The sequence below is a fragment of the Cynocephalus volans genome, chromosome X (genome assembly GCF_027409185.1).
Source record: "Cynocephalus volans isolate mCynVol1 chromosome X, mCynVol1.pri, whole genome shotgun sequence".
Lineage (NCBI taxonomy): Eukaryota > Metazoa > Chordata > Mammalia > Dermoptera > Cynocephalidae > Cynocephalus > Cynocephalus volans.
The window spans coordinates 167,522,043-167,534,569 of NC_084478.1; the positions used below are offsets into that span (position 1 = coordinate 167,522,043).

General features: G+C 40.0%; 1 protein-coding gene across 1 annotated transcript in view; it reads left to right on the forward strand.

Moving 5' to 3' along the window:
* Positions 1 to 3,317: 3,317 nt before the first annotated feature.
* Positions 3,318 to 12,527, forward strand: part of LOC134368539 (gamma-aminobutyric acid receptor subunit alpha-3-like) — a 217,567-nt gene continuing 208,357 nt past the window's right edge. The window contains exons 1-2 of the mRNA XM_063084975.1: positions 3,318 to 3,329; positions 5,811 to 6,031. Coding sequence (XP_062941045.1) covers positions 3,318 to 3,329; positions 5,811 to 6,031 — 233 coding nt within the window. The remainder of the gene's footprint in view (positions 3,330 to 5,810; positions 6,032 to 12,527) is intronic.

Consider the following 12,527-nt stretch of genomic DNA (forward strand, 5'->3'; position numbering starts at 1 on the left):
CTCTAATCTATAAATGTTTCCTCCTGGGTAACTTTAGAACTTCAATCAGTAGGTTGCAAGAGTTTAGCTCCACCGCCAATGTGGTGAATGAAAGCTGTTTTCACATTTCCCTTTGGAGGGTCCTTGGAAACATCTTGTCATCTCTTGGTCATTGCAGTACTGCCACATGGGCTTCTGCCTGAGGAGAATAGATCAGGCCTAGAGAACCACCACTCAAGATGAACAGGTGAGAGAGAAGCTCTGATCCATTCTTATCCTGAGGGCAGGTGTGGACAGGGCAGTGAAACTACAATATGTGTCAGTCTGGGGAAGAAGGAGGCAGAACGTCAGCATAATGACAGTCTTCTATTTTTATTGGTTATGAATATTCATGAGATACAGAGTTGATTGTCACTCCTCGAGCTGAAGAGGTGAAGGCCAGATCCATATTGGCAGCATGCCCATTACCATAAATTGTGTTTGTACCCCATGTCCCCCACCCAATTATGCCCACCCTCCCTCCCCCTCTCCCTTTCCCCCACCCCACTTTGTATCCCTAGGTCTGTTCTCTCCCTCTGCAAGTCCAACGCAACACTGTGGTCTTTCCTTCCTTCCTTCTTTCTCTCTTAGCTCCCAGTTATGAGTGTGAATATGGGGTATTTATCCCTCTGTGCTGTGCTTATTTCACTCAACATAAGTTTCTCCAGGCTCATCCATGTTGTTGCAAATGGGAGAATTTCATTCTTTTTTATGGCAGAGTAGTATTCCATGGTGCATATATACCACAGTTTCCTTATCCAGTCATCCATTGATGGGCATTTAGGTTGGTTCCACATCTTGGCTATTGTAAACAGTACTGTGATGAACATGGGAGTGCAGGTATCCCTTTGACATGATGATTTCCATTCCTCTGGGTATATACCCAGAAGTGGGATTGCTGGATCGTATGGAAGATCTATCTGTAGTTGTTTGAAAAACCTCCATACTGTTTTCCATAGTGGTTGTCTATTCTGAGTCATTCATCTTTCCCTTCCTCTGCTTTGACAGCTTTAGCATTTATCCTCGGGGTCTCCCTTTGGTTCGGTCTTCCCATCTAGTAGAAATGCCATTAGCAGTTTATAAGCCCAGCTATGGCTTCATTGAGGCTATGCTCTTAGCCTAGTATGCCCTCACAACTCTCTACCAATAAACATAATATATATTTTTTCAAAAGCTAACTAAATATCATTTCCACCATGAAGTCTTCTAGCACGGGCTGGAAGACATTAATTTACAATTTTATTGCATCTTGTTCTAGCTGATTGACCTCAAAAAAGTCACTTGACCTTTCTGAGCCTTCATGTCCTTCCTTTTGCTGCAAAATGGGGATAACAAGCATACCTTTAGCTGCTCAGGAAATGACTTATGCTTCCAAATTTAATCCACTAACAAATTCTGTTGGCACTACCATCAAAACATCCCCAAATCTTACCTGTTCTCACTACCTCTGTTGTTACCAACTTAGTGTGAGCCACCATCATCTACCACCTGAATTGTTGCATGAGCTTCTTCTTGCTCAAATGAGACCTTCTCAGTGATGCCTTTTCTGACAATTCTTTTTAAAATTTGATATCTCATTCCCAGCTTTATTCTTCCCTATTGCATCTATTATATTCTAATTTATTTATATCTGGTCTGCTTTCCTCCCAGTTGAATGAAAGCTTTAGGAAGGTGGGGACTTTTGACTATTTGATTCACTGTGAAATTGCCAAATACTGCCTAGCCTATACCAGGTTCTCAATATTTGTTTAATGAATAAATACTTACCTTAATGGTTTATTGTGAAAATCAAATGAAGTAATAAATATGTGAGTCTATCATATGATTAAGCACTATAAATGTGAGCTATTTCCCTCAGCTGGAATTGAACATTGCCTATCTAAAGCTCATGTCCCTGTTCGTAGGATTCTTTTAAAGAGCTTACTTATTTAGGTGTCTGTATCATGATTTCTTTCTCTCTACGCAAATTGAGGGCCCGTGTCTCAAACTCAGGCTGAAATTCTTGATGTCTGAGCTGGGTGGAGAATGACTAAATTGTGGGCTTCAGAATGTGGAGACAAGAAAGATCTGTGAGAAAATGCCCAGGAGTGAAACTCGAATTGAGAGTGGACAGTCCAACTGGTACAGACTGTGTAGAAAGTGAGAAACAAGTTACCAGGCAACAGTATGGACACCATAACAGCAGAGCAAGAAAAATAGATTTAGTGAATGAGTAAAGAAGAATAGAGGATAGATGGTAGAACCTAGAGCGTTTTCTGAGGTATTTTCACAAAGACACAGATAAACTATATATCAACTTTGGTTTTGTCTGTGGGAGCTATTGACAGTTGTGAGCTGGTTAAGATACCACATCTCTGACATCCTCACCATGGGTGGAACATGATCATTGTTTCCCTGGGGACACTAAGTGGAAAGCTTGGACAGTCTTTGGAACATACTCTAAGTGGGAGAAATAATGCTATGATGGCTTTTTTGGGCATATCACCATACTGGAGCTGGCTAAGGCATTGTGTGTTCAACATCTCCCTTAAAATATACTCCACTTTTTTTGATTATCCCAATTTATCCCTGAGGAAGGGATAGGATCTAGAAGAAAGCAGTAAAAGAGAGAGTACTCCTTCATGACAACGCTGGATTCAGAAGGCAGCTACATTGATAACTACTGTTATCTGGAAGGGCACAGAGGAATTAATGGTCATGCAGCTTTAAGCATCGGGCTGAAATTTGGGTTGCTAATTCATATGTATTGACAGGAAGGCCTAGTATAATGTTTTCCTCTTTAAAGGCCTAGTACTGGCCAACATATTTCTTTTTAAAAAAAATTAATTATGCATATTCATGGGGTACAAAGCTGACCATCACCACCTGTGCCCAGGATGTCATGATCAGATCAAATACTATCAGCATGCACATCACCACAGATTGCAGTTATTCCCTTTGCCACCCACACAACCTCTCCCTGATCTCCTTTCCCTTCCTCTCACCCCAGCAGCCCTAGGTACGCTCTCTCCCTCTGCATGACCAACTCACCACTGTGGTCTTTCTTTCTTTCATTCTTTCTCTCTTAGCTTCCACTTATGAGTGGGGACATGTGGTATTTTTCCCTCTGTGCCTGGCATATTTCACTAAACATAATTTTCTCCAAGGTCATCCATGTTGCTGTGAATGGGAGTATTTAATTCTTTTTTCTGGCCAACTAATATTCCATAGTGTAGATATACCACATTTTCCTTATCCAGTCATATGTTGATGGACATTTACGTTGGTTCCATATCTCATCTATTGTAAATGGAGCTGTGATGAACATGGGAGTGCTTGTATCCCTTCCACGTGATGATTTCTATTCCTTTGGGTATATATCTAGAAGGAGGATTGCTGGATCATATGGTAGGTCTATCTGTAGTTGTTTGAGAAACCTCCATACTATTTTCCATACTGGATGTACTAATTTACAGCCTAACCAACAGTGTGTAATGGTCCCCCTCTCTCCACATCCTTGCCAGCATTTGGTATTCAATCTTTTTGTTTATGGCCAGTCTAACTGGGGTGAGATGTAGTTTTGATTTGCATTTCCCCGATGACTAGCAATGTAGAGCATTTTTTTAAAACCCCTGTTTGCCATTTATATGTCTTCCTTCTAAAAATGTATCTTCAGCTCCTTTGCCTATTTTTTAATTAGGTTATTTGTTTTTTTACTATATAGTTGCTTGAGTTCCTTGTATATTCTGGATATTAATCCCTTGTCAGATGTTTAGTTTATAGATATTTTCTGCCATCCTGTAGGTTGTTGTTTCACTCTGTTGATTGTTTTCTTTGCTGAGCAGAAGCTCTTTCCTTTGATATAATCCCATTTATTTATTTTTTCTTTCATGGCTTGTGCTTTTGGTGTCTTATTCATAAAGTCTTTGCCCAGTCCTACTTCCTGAAGGGTTTCCCCTATGTTTTCCATTAACAGTTTTATAGTTTCAGGTCTTATACTTAAGTCTGTAGTCTACTTTGAGTTGATTTTGGTATATGGTGAGAGGTGCAGGTCTGGTTTCATTCTTCTGCTTATGGATGTCCAATTTTCCCAGCACCGTTTATTGAAAAGGCAGTCTTTTCCCCATGTGTGTTCTTGTTGCCTTTGTCAAAGATCAGTCAGCTGTAAGTCTGTATGTTGATTTCTGGGTTCTCTTTTCTGTTCTATAGGTCTGAGTGTCTATTTATATGCCAGTACTATGCTGTTTGGGTTACTATAGCTTTGTAGTATAATTTGAAGTCAGGTCATGTTATGCCTCTGGCTTTACTTATTTCTGTTCAGCATTGTTTTGGCTATTTGGTGTCTTTGTTCTGATATGTTACATTAATGTTTTCAGATTTCTGCCACCTGATTTTTAATGGATAGAGTCTATACAGCAACCAACTCACAAACATCACCCAGTACAGTTCTTTCATTTAGTGGATGACTACTCTATTCTTTTTGCCTGCATTTCTTTTTCCACTGGGCCCCAGGGTCTCCGCATTTGTGTGTAGTATAGTGGTCAGCCAGGATTTGGGGCACAGTCTATACACAGATTTGGAGGCCCATCCCTTCTGTTACTCTCTTACTTCCAGGGCTCCCACCCCTGTTATTCCACATTCTGTGCTACCTTGAGCCAGCAGCACCGTTGTATATGCCACAGGAATTCTAGGTTTGGGGAGCACCTTCAGGAAAGAAAAACCACAAACTCACAATTCTAACCCACTACTGCTGTCATCTTTCAAGGGTAAACTCACCGTAAGTTTCTGTCTGCTTACAGTCACTTCCTATTACTTTCAAGTTGTGTATGTATGTGTGTGTATATGTATACACATATGTATGGTACATTTATATATATATGAGGGTTCTTCAAAAAGTTCATGGAAAAATAGAATTAGAAGATAGCACAAATCTTTCCATAAACTTTTTGAAGTACCATATCTCTCTCTCTCTCTCTCACTCACACACACACACACACACACACACATACACACACACAGGTGTACTTCAAAAAGTTCATGGAAAAATTGAATTAAAAGATAATACAAATTCTTTGATGAACTTCTGCACACACACCGAGTTGTTGTTCAGAATTTATAATTAATAGCTACAGGAAGATGTATCCAAACAATTTATTCTACTATTACCAAAACCTGGCATATTTGTTGTTATTTTAATTTGTGTTAAGACTAATACTTCCTTCATGTTTATTAGCAATTTTTGTCCACTTCATGAATTTTCTGTTTATTTACCCATTTTTCTGTTTGTGTTTGTTTTTATTTATCTGTAAGATTTCATTATTTATTAAAGATAATAAGATATTAGCCCATCAGACATATTGTTATTTCAAGGTTCAGATGAAATGTGTGTTAAAATATAAGGTTCTGGCATTATGGTGATTGTTTTATTGGCCTTTGATATTTATACGGGATCATTCAGCAGTAGAGAGCAAGTAAGGAGCTTGTCCTTACCAGAGATATCACTCCACAGAGGAGGGAGCTCTTGCCTTTCCTAAGGCAGAGTCTTGTGGTCAGCTTGTATGATTGTGGGGGGAAGTTGTCAGTGATCTTCCTAAGAAAAGTCTTGTCAGATATATTAGTTCCATACCTATCAATCGTCATGGCATTACTTCTCAATCACAATCATTTGCCTTACTCACCAGTAACTGCTGTTAGTAGACTTCTGCTTCCCTGCATCAGAGGAAATATTTCAAGGTAATTGATATCTGCTAAGAGCACTGTGGGTCCTCACCAGAACGCTACTGAAACATTGTTCTCTCTCTTTTTGCTCCTAGGAGTATACTATTGATGTATTTTTTCAGCAGACATGGCATGACGAAAGACTGAAATTTGATGGACCCATGAAGATCCTTCCATTGAACAATCTCCTGGCTAGTAAGATCTGGACTCCTGACACCTTTTTCCACAATGGCAAGAAATCAGTGGCTCATAATATGACCACACCCAACAAGCTGCTCAGACTGGTGGACAATAGGACCCTTCTCTATACAATGAGGTCAGAGATTGGTGGCCCCACCCCAAAGTATAGTGGGGGTAGGACTGGTGTTGAAAGCAGGGTGTTTTAAGATATCCATTGAAAATTCTGTCAGGTTTATAGATTAGAAATGCACATGTATGTATACACTTCCTTACTCATTTGCATGTATACACACACACGGACATTCATATTCTAGATACACATATAGAGAGTTGCACAGATGAACATTCTGAGACACACAGAGATATATGTCCATGATGTGAAAAAGTATGCATACTCAAGGACACATGTGGACTAACACGTGGCACATACATATTCTTTTTTTTTTTTTTTTTTATTTTGTCGATATACATTGTAGCTGATTAATGCTCCCCATCACCAAAACCTCCCTCCCTTCTCCCTCCCCCCCTCCCCCCCAACAATGTCCTTTCTGTTTGTTTGTTGTATCAACTTCAAATAATTGTGGTTGTTATATCTTCTTCCCGCCCCCCCCAGTTTGTGTGTGTGTGTGTGTATGTGTGTGTGTGAATTTATATATTAATTTTTAGCTCCCTCCAATAAGTGAGAACATGTGGTATTTCTCTTTCTGTGCCTGACTTCTTTCACTTAATATAATTCTCTCAAGGTCCATCCATGTTGTTGCAAATGGCAGTATTTCATTCGTTTTTATAGCTGAGTAGTATTCCATTGTGTAGATGTACCACATTTTCCGTATCCACGCATCTGATGATGGGCATTTGGGCTGGTTCCAACTCTTGGCTATTGTAAAGAGTGCTGCGATAAACATTGGGGAACAGGTATACCTTCGACTTGATGATTTCCATTCCTCTGGGTATATTCCCAACAGTGGGATGGCTGGGTCGTATGGTAGATCTATTTGCAATTGTTTAAGGAACCTCCATACCATTTTCCATAGAGGCTGCACCATTTTGCAGTCCCACCAACAATGTATGAGAGTTCCTTTTTCTCCGCAGCCTCGCCAGCATTTATCGTTCATAGTCTTTTGGATTTTAGCCATCCTAACTGGGGTTAGATGGTATCTCAATGTGGTTTTGATTTGCATTTCCCGGATGCTGAGTGATGTTGAGCATTTTTTCATATGTCTGTTGGCCATTTGGATATCTTCCTTAGAGAAATGCCTACTTAGCTCTTTTGCCCATTTTTTAATTGGGTTGCTTGTTTTCTTCTTGTAAAGTTGTTTGAGTTCCTTATATATTCTGGATATTAATCCTTTGTCAGATGTATATTTTGCAAATATTTTCTCCCACTCTGTTGGTTGTCTTTTAACTCTTTTAATTTTTTCTTTTGCTGTGCAGAAGCTTTTTAATTTGATATAATCCCATTTGTTTATTTTTCCTTTGGTTGCCCGTGCTTTTGGGGTCGTATTCATGAAGTCTGTGCCCAGTCCTATTTCCTGAAGTGTTTCCCCTATGTTTTCTTTAAGAAGTTTTATTGTCTCAGGGTGTATATTTAAATGCTTAATCCATTTTGAGTTGATTTTAGTATACGGTGAGAGGTATGGATCTAGTTTCATTCTCCTGCATATCGATATCCAGTTATCCCAGCACCACTTGCTGAAGAGGCAGTCCCTTCCCCAGTGAATAGGCTTGGTGCCTTTGTCAAAGATCAGATGGCAGTAAGTGTGTGGGTTGATTTCTGGATTCTCTATTCTATTCCATTGGTCAGTGTGTCTGTTTTTATGCCAGTACCATACTGTTTTGGTTATTATAGCTTTGTAGTATAGCTTAAAGTCAGGTAGTGTTATGCCTCCAGCTTTATTTTTTTTGCTGAGCATTGCTTTGGCTATTCGTGGTCTTTTATTGTTCCATATAAATGTCTGAATAGTTTTTTCCATTTCTGAGAAAAATGTCTTTGGAATTTTGATGGGGATTGCATTGAATTTGTATATCACTTTGGGTAGTATGGGCATTTTCACTATGTTGATTCTTCCAATCCAAGAGCATGGAATATCTTTCCATCTTCTTGTATCCTCTCTAATTTATCTCAGCAGTGGTTTGTAGTTCTCATTATAGAGATTTTTCACCTCCTTGGTTAACTCAATTCCTAACTATTTTATTTTTTTGGTGGCTATTGTAAATGGGCAGGCTTTCTTGATTTCTCCTTCTGCATGTTCACTATTGGAGAAAAGAAATGCTACTGATTTTTGTGTGTTGATTTTGTATCCTGCTACTGTGCTGAAATCATTTATCAATTCCATCAGTTTTTTTGTAGAGGTTTTAGGCTGTTCGATATATAGGATCATGTCATCTGCAAACAGGGACAGTTTGACTTCATCTTTTCCAATCTGGATGCCCTTTATTTCCTTCTCTTCTCTGATTGCTCTGGCTAGTATTTCCAACACTATGTTGAATAGGAGTGGTGAGAGTGGGCATCCTTGTCTAGTGCCTGTTCTTAAAGGAAAAGCTTTCAGCTTTTCCCCATTCAGGATGATATTGGCATGGGTTTGTCATATATGGCTTTAATTATGTTGAGATTCTTTCCCTCTATACCTAACTTATAGAGGGTCTTTGTCATGAATGAGTGCTGAACTTTATCAAATGCTTTTTCAGCATCTATAGAGATGATCATATGGTCCTTGTGTTTGAGTTTATTAATATGGTGTATCACATTTATTGATTTGCATATGTTGAACCAACCTTGCATCCCTGGGATGAATCCCACTTGATCGTGATGAATAATTTTTCGTATGTGTTGCTGTATTCTGTTTGCTAGTATTTTAGTGAGGATTTTTCCATCTATATTCATCAAGGATATCGGCCTGTAGTTTTCTTTTTTGGTTATATCTTTACCTGGTTTTGGTATCAGGATGATGTTTGCTTCATAGAATGAGTTTGGGAGATTTGCGTCCGTTTCAAACTTTTGGAATAGTTTGTAAAGAATCGGTGTCAATTCCTCTTTGAATGTTTGGTAAAATTCTGCTGTGAATCCATCTGGTCCTGGGCTTTTCTTTGTTGGGAGCCTTCTGATAACAGCTTCAAACTCCTTTATTCTTATTGGTCTGTTCAAATTTTCTACGTCTTCACGGTTCAGTTTTGGGAGCTTGTGTGTGTCCAGAAATTTATCCATTTCCTCCAGATTTTCAAATTTGTTGGCGTATAGTTGTTTATAGTAGTCTCGAATGATTCCTTGTATTTCAGATGAATCAGTTGTAATATCGCCTTTTTCATTTCTAATTTTTGTTATTTGAGTCTTCTCTCTCCTTTTTTTTGTTAGCCATGCTAATGGTTTGTCAATTTTATTTATCTTTTCAAAAAACCAACTTTTTGATTCGTTGATCTTTTGAATTGTTTTTTGGTTTTCAATTTCATTCAGTTCTGCTCTGATCTTAATGATTTCTTTCCGTCTGCTAACTTTAGGATTGGATTGTTCTTGTTTTTCTAGTTCTTTAAGGTGAAGTGTTAGGTTGTTCACTTGCCATCTTTCCATTCTTCTGAAGTGAGCATTTAATGCAATAAATTTTCCCCTCAATACTGCTTTTGCAGTATCCCACAGGTTTTGGTATGATGTATCATTGTTTTCATTAGTTTCAATAAACTTTTTGATTTCCTGCTTGATTTCTTCTTGGACCCATATGTCATTAAGTAGAATGCTGTTTAATTTCCATGTGTTTGTATAGTTTCCAGAGTTTTGTTTGTTATTAATTTCTAGTTTAATCCATTGTGGTCTGAGAAGATACATGGGATAATTCCAATTTTTTTGAATTTATTGAGACTTGATTTGTGACCTAATATGTGATCTATCCTGGAGAATGATCCATGTGCTGCTGAGAAGAATGAATATTCTGAGGTTGTTGGGTGGAATGTTCTGTAGATATCTGCCAATTCCAATTGGTCTAGAGTCTTGTTTAGATCTTGTGTTTCTCTACTGATTCTTTGCCTAGATGATCTGTCTAATATTGACAGTAGAGTGTTCAGGTCCCCTGCTATTATGGTATTAGTGTCTATTTCCTTCTTTAGGTCTAATAGAGTTTGTTTTATAAATCTGGCTGCTCCAACATTGGGTGCGTACATATTTATGATTGTTATGTCTTCTTGATGGATCAGTCCTTTTATCATTAAGTAGTGTCCCTCATTGTCTCTTTTTATGGTTTTTAGTTTAAAGTCTATTTTGTCAGATATAAGAATAGCCACTCCAGCTCGTTTTTCTTTTCTGTTTGCATGGTAAATCTTTTTCCATCCTTTCACTCTTAGTCTGTGTGAATCTTTATGGGTGAGGTGGGTCTCTTGTAGGCAGCATATAGTTGGGTCCTGCTTTTTGATCCAGTCAGCCAGTCTGTGTCTTTTAATTGGGGAATTTAAGCCTTTAACATTAAGAGTTGTTATTGAAAGGTGTTGATTTATTCCTAGCATTTTATTGGTTGTTTGGTTGTCTTAGGTGTCTTATGTTCCTTGCTTTCTGATTTACTGTTTGGTTTCTTTGTTTGTTGGTTCCTTAGGTTGTAGATAGTGTTTTTGTTAGCTTGTTTTCTCTTCATGAATGCCATTTTTATTGTACTAGCAGGTTTAGATTTTTCTTAGGTTTTTATGGCAGTGGTAGTTATTTTTCAGGAACCAAACCCAGTACTCCCTTGAGGATTTCTTGTAAGGGTGGTCTTGTGGTAGTGAACTCCCGCAGTTTTTGTTTGTCTGAGAAATATACTATTTGCCCCTCATTTCGGAAGGATAGCCTTGCAGGGTAGAGTATTCTTGGCTGGCAGTCTTTGTCTTTTAGTATTTTGAAAATATCATCCCATTCCTTTCTAGCTTTTAGGGTTTGTGATGAAAAGTCTGATGTTAACCTGATTGGGGCTCCCTTATAGGTGATTTGACGCTTCTCTCTTGCAGCTTTTAAGATTCTCTCTTTGTCTCTGAGTTTTGCCAATTTGACTATGACATGTCTTGGAGAAGGCCTTTTTGGGTTGAATACGTTTGGAGATCGTTGAGCTTCCTGGATCTGAAGATCTGTGATTTTTCCTATACCTGGGAAGTTTTCTGCCACTATTTTGTTGAATATGTTTTCAATGGAATCTTCATTTTCCTCCCCTTCTGGAATACCCATGACTCGGATATTTGAGCGCTTGAGGTTGTCTGATATCTCTCTCAGATTTTCTTCCATGTCCTTGATTCTTTTTTCTTTCTTTTTGTCTGCTTGTGTTATTTCAAACAGCCCATCTTCAAGTTCAGAGGTTCTCTCTTCAACTTCGACAAGCCTGCTGGTTAAACTCTCCGTTGTGTTTTTTATTTCGCTGAATAACTTCTTCAGTTCAGCAAGTTCTGCTACATTTTTTTTCAGGACATTGATTTCGTTGTATATTTCCTCTTTCAGATCCTGTATACTTTTCCTCATTTCATCATGATGTCTAGCTGAGTTTTCTTGTATCTCATTCAGTTTCCTTAGAATTATCACTCGAAATTCCTGGTCAGTTTTTCAAGGGCTTCTTGTTCTATAGGATCTAGAGTATGAGATTCATTAACTTTTGGTGGTGTACTTTCTTGATTTTTTGTATTTCTGGTGTCTTTTTTTTGGTGTTTATTCATTGTGGCAGGGGGTTTCACAGTCCACCGGTTTGAGACTAATGACTAACTAGGATGTTGCTGTGGTTGCCAATTTGGTATGGCTCCCACCGTGACTGCTCAGTTGGCCTCTAGTGTCTTGTGTGTGTGGTTGCCTCGGGTCTTGGGCTTCTCCGGGGATCCACCTTTCTGGTCAGCTTGTACTCTGCTGGGCTGGTGGATCACGTACCACAGGGTGTGTGATCTCTGTTGAGCTTTCACTTTCTGTACAGGACTTCTCCCCGTTCCGTGTGGTCTGGCCCAGGCTGTTAGATCGTGCAGTGGCGACCCCACCGGGTGTGTGGTTTCTGTCGTGTCCGCCTCCCTGGCCGCACGTCTCCCCCCTCTGTGCACACTGTGCTGGGCTGGGGCGTGTCTTCTGCACCCCTCGTCTATCAGCTGGGCCTTCAAGACCCTGCTCAGCACCGCCTCGCCCAGGAAGTCTACCAGGTTTCTGCTAGGCACAGACGACCGGTCTCTCTGGGTGCCTTTGTAGCACTGTGTAGATCTTTCTCGGGTATTGTTCACCTTTGTATCCCCCAGGTATAAACCAAGTCTAGTGCCCGCCTGCAGCCTGCTCTCCGGCAGGTTCAAGCGGACCTGGGAACTCTCCTACCACACTATTCCCAACCAGAAATTCGTTAGGCTTTTTTCCAAACTGGTGGTCGCAGAGATGGTATCTGCCTCCCAGTAACAGGAAGTTTACCGGGGCGGAGTCCAGGGTGTGGTGGAGTGACAGTCGGCCCGCCCGTACTTCCTAGCCCTCCCAACACTGGTCGGGACTCCCCACACCCCCAGCCCCGCCAGAGAACCGCGGAGGGAGTGGGAGAGGAGGCCGGCCCGCAGGGTCTGGAAAGCCCCGCGCTAGGCCAAGCAAATGGGATCAGTGATGGCCGAGCAGGGCGGAACTGCCCGCACCTGGGAAAATGGAGGCAGCACCGGGGCAGTGAGTGGCCTGGTGG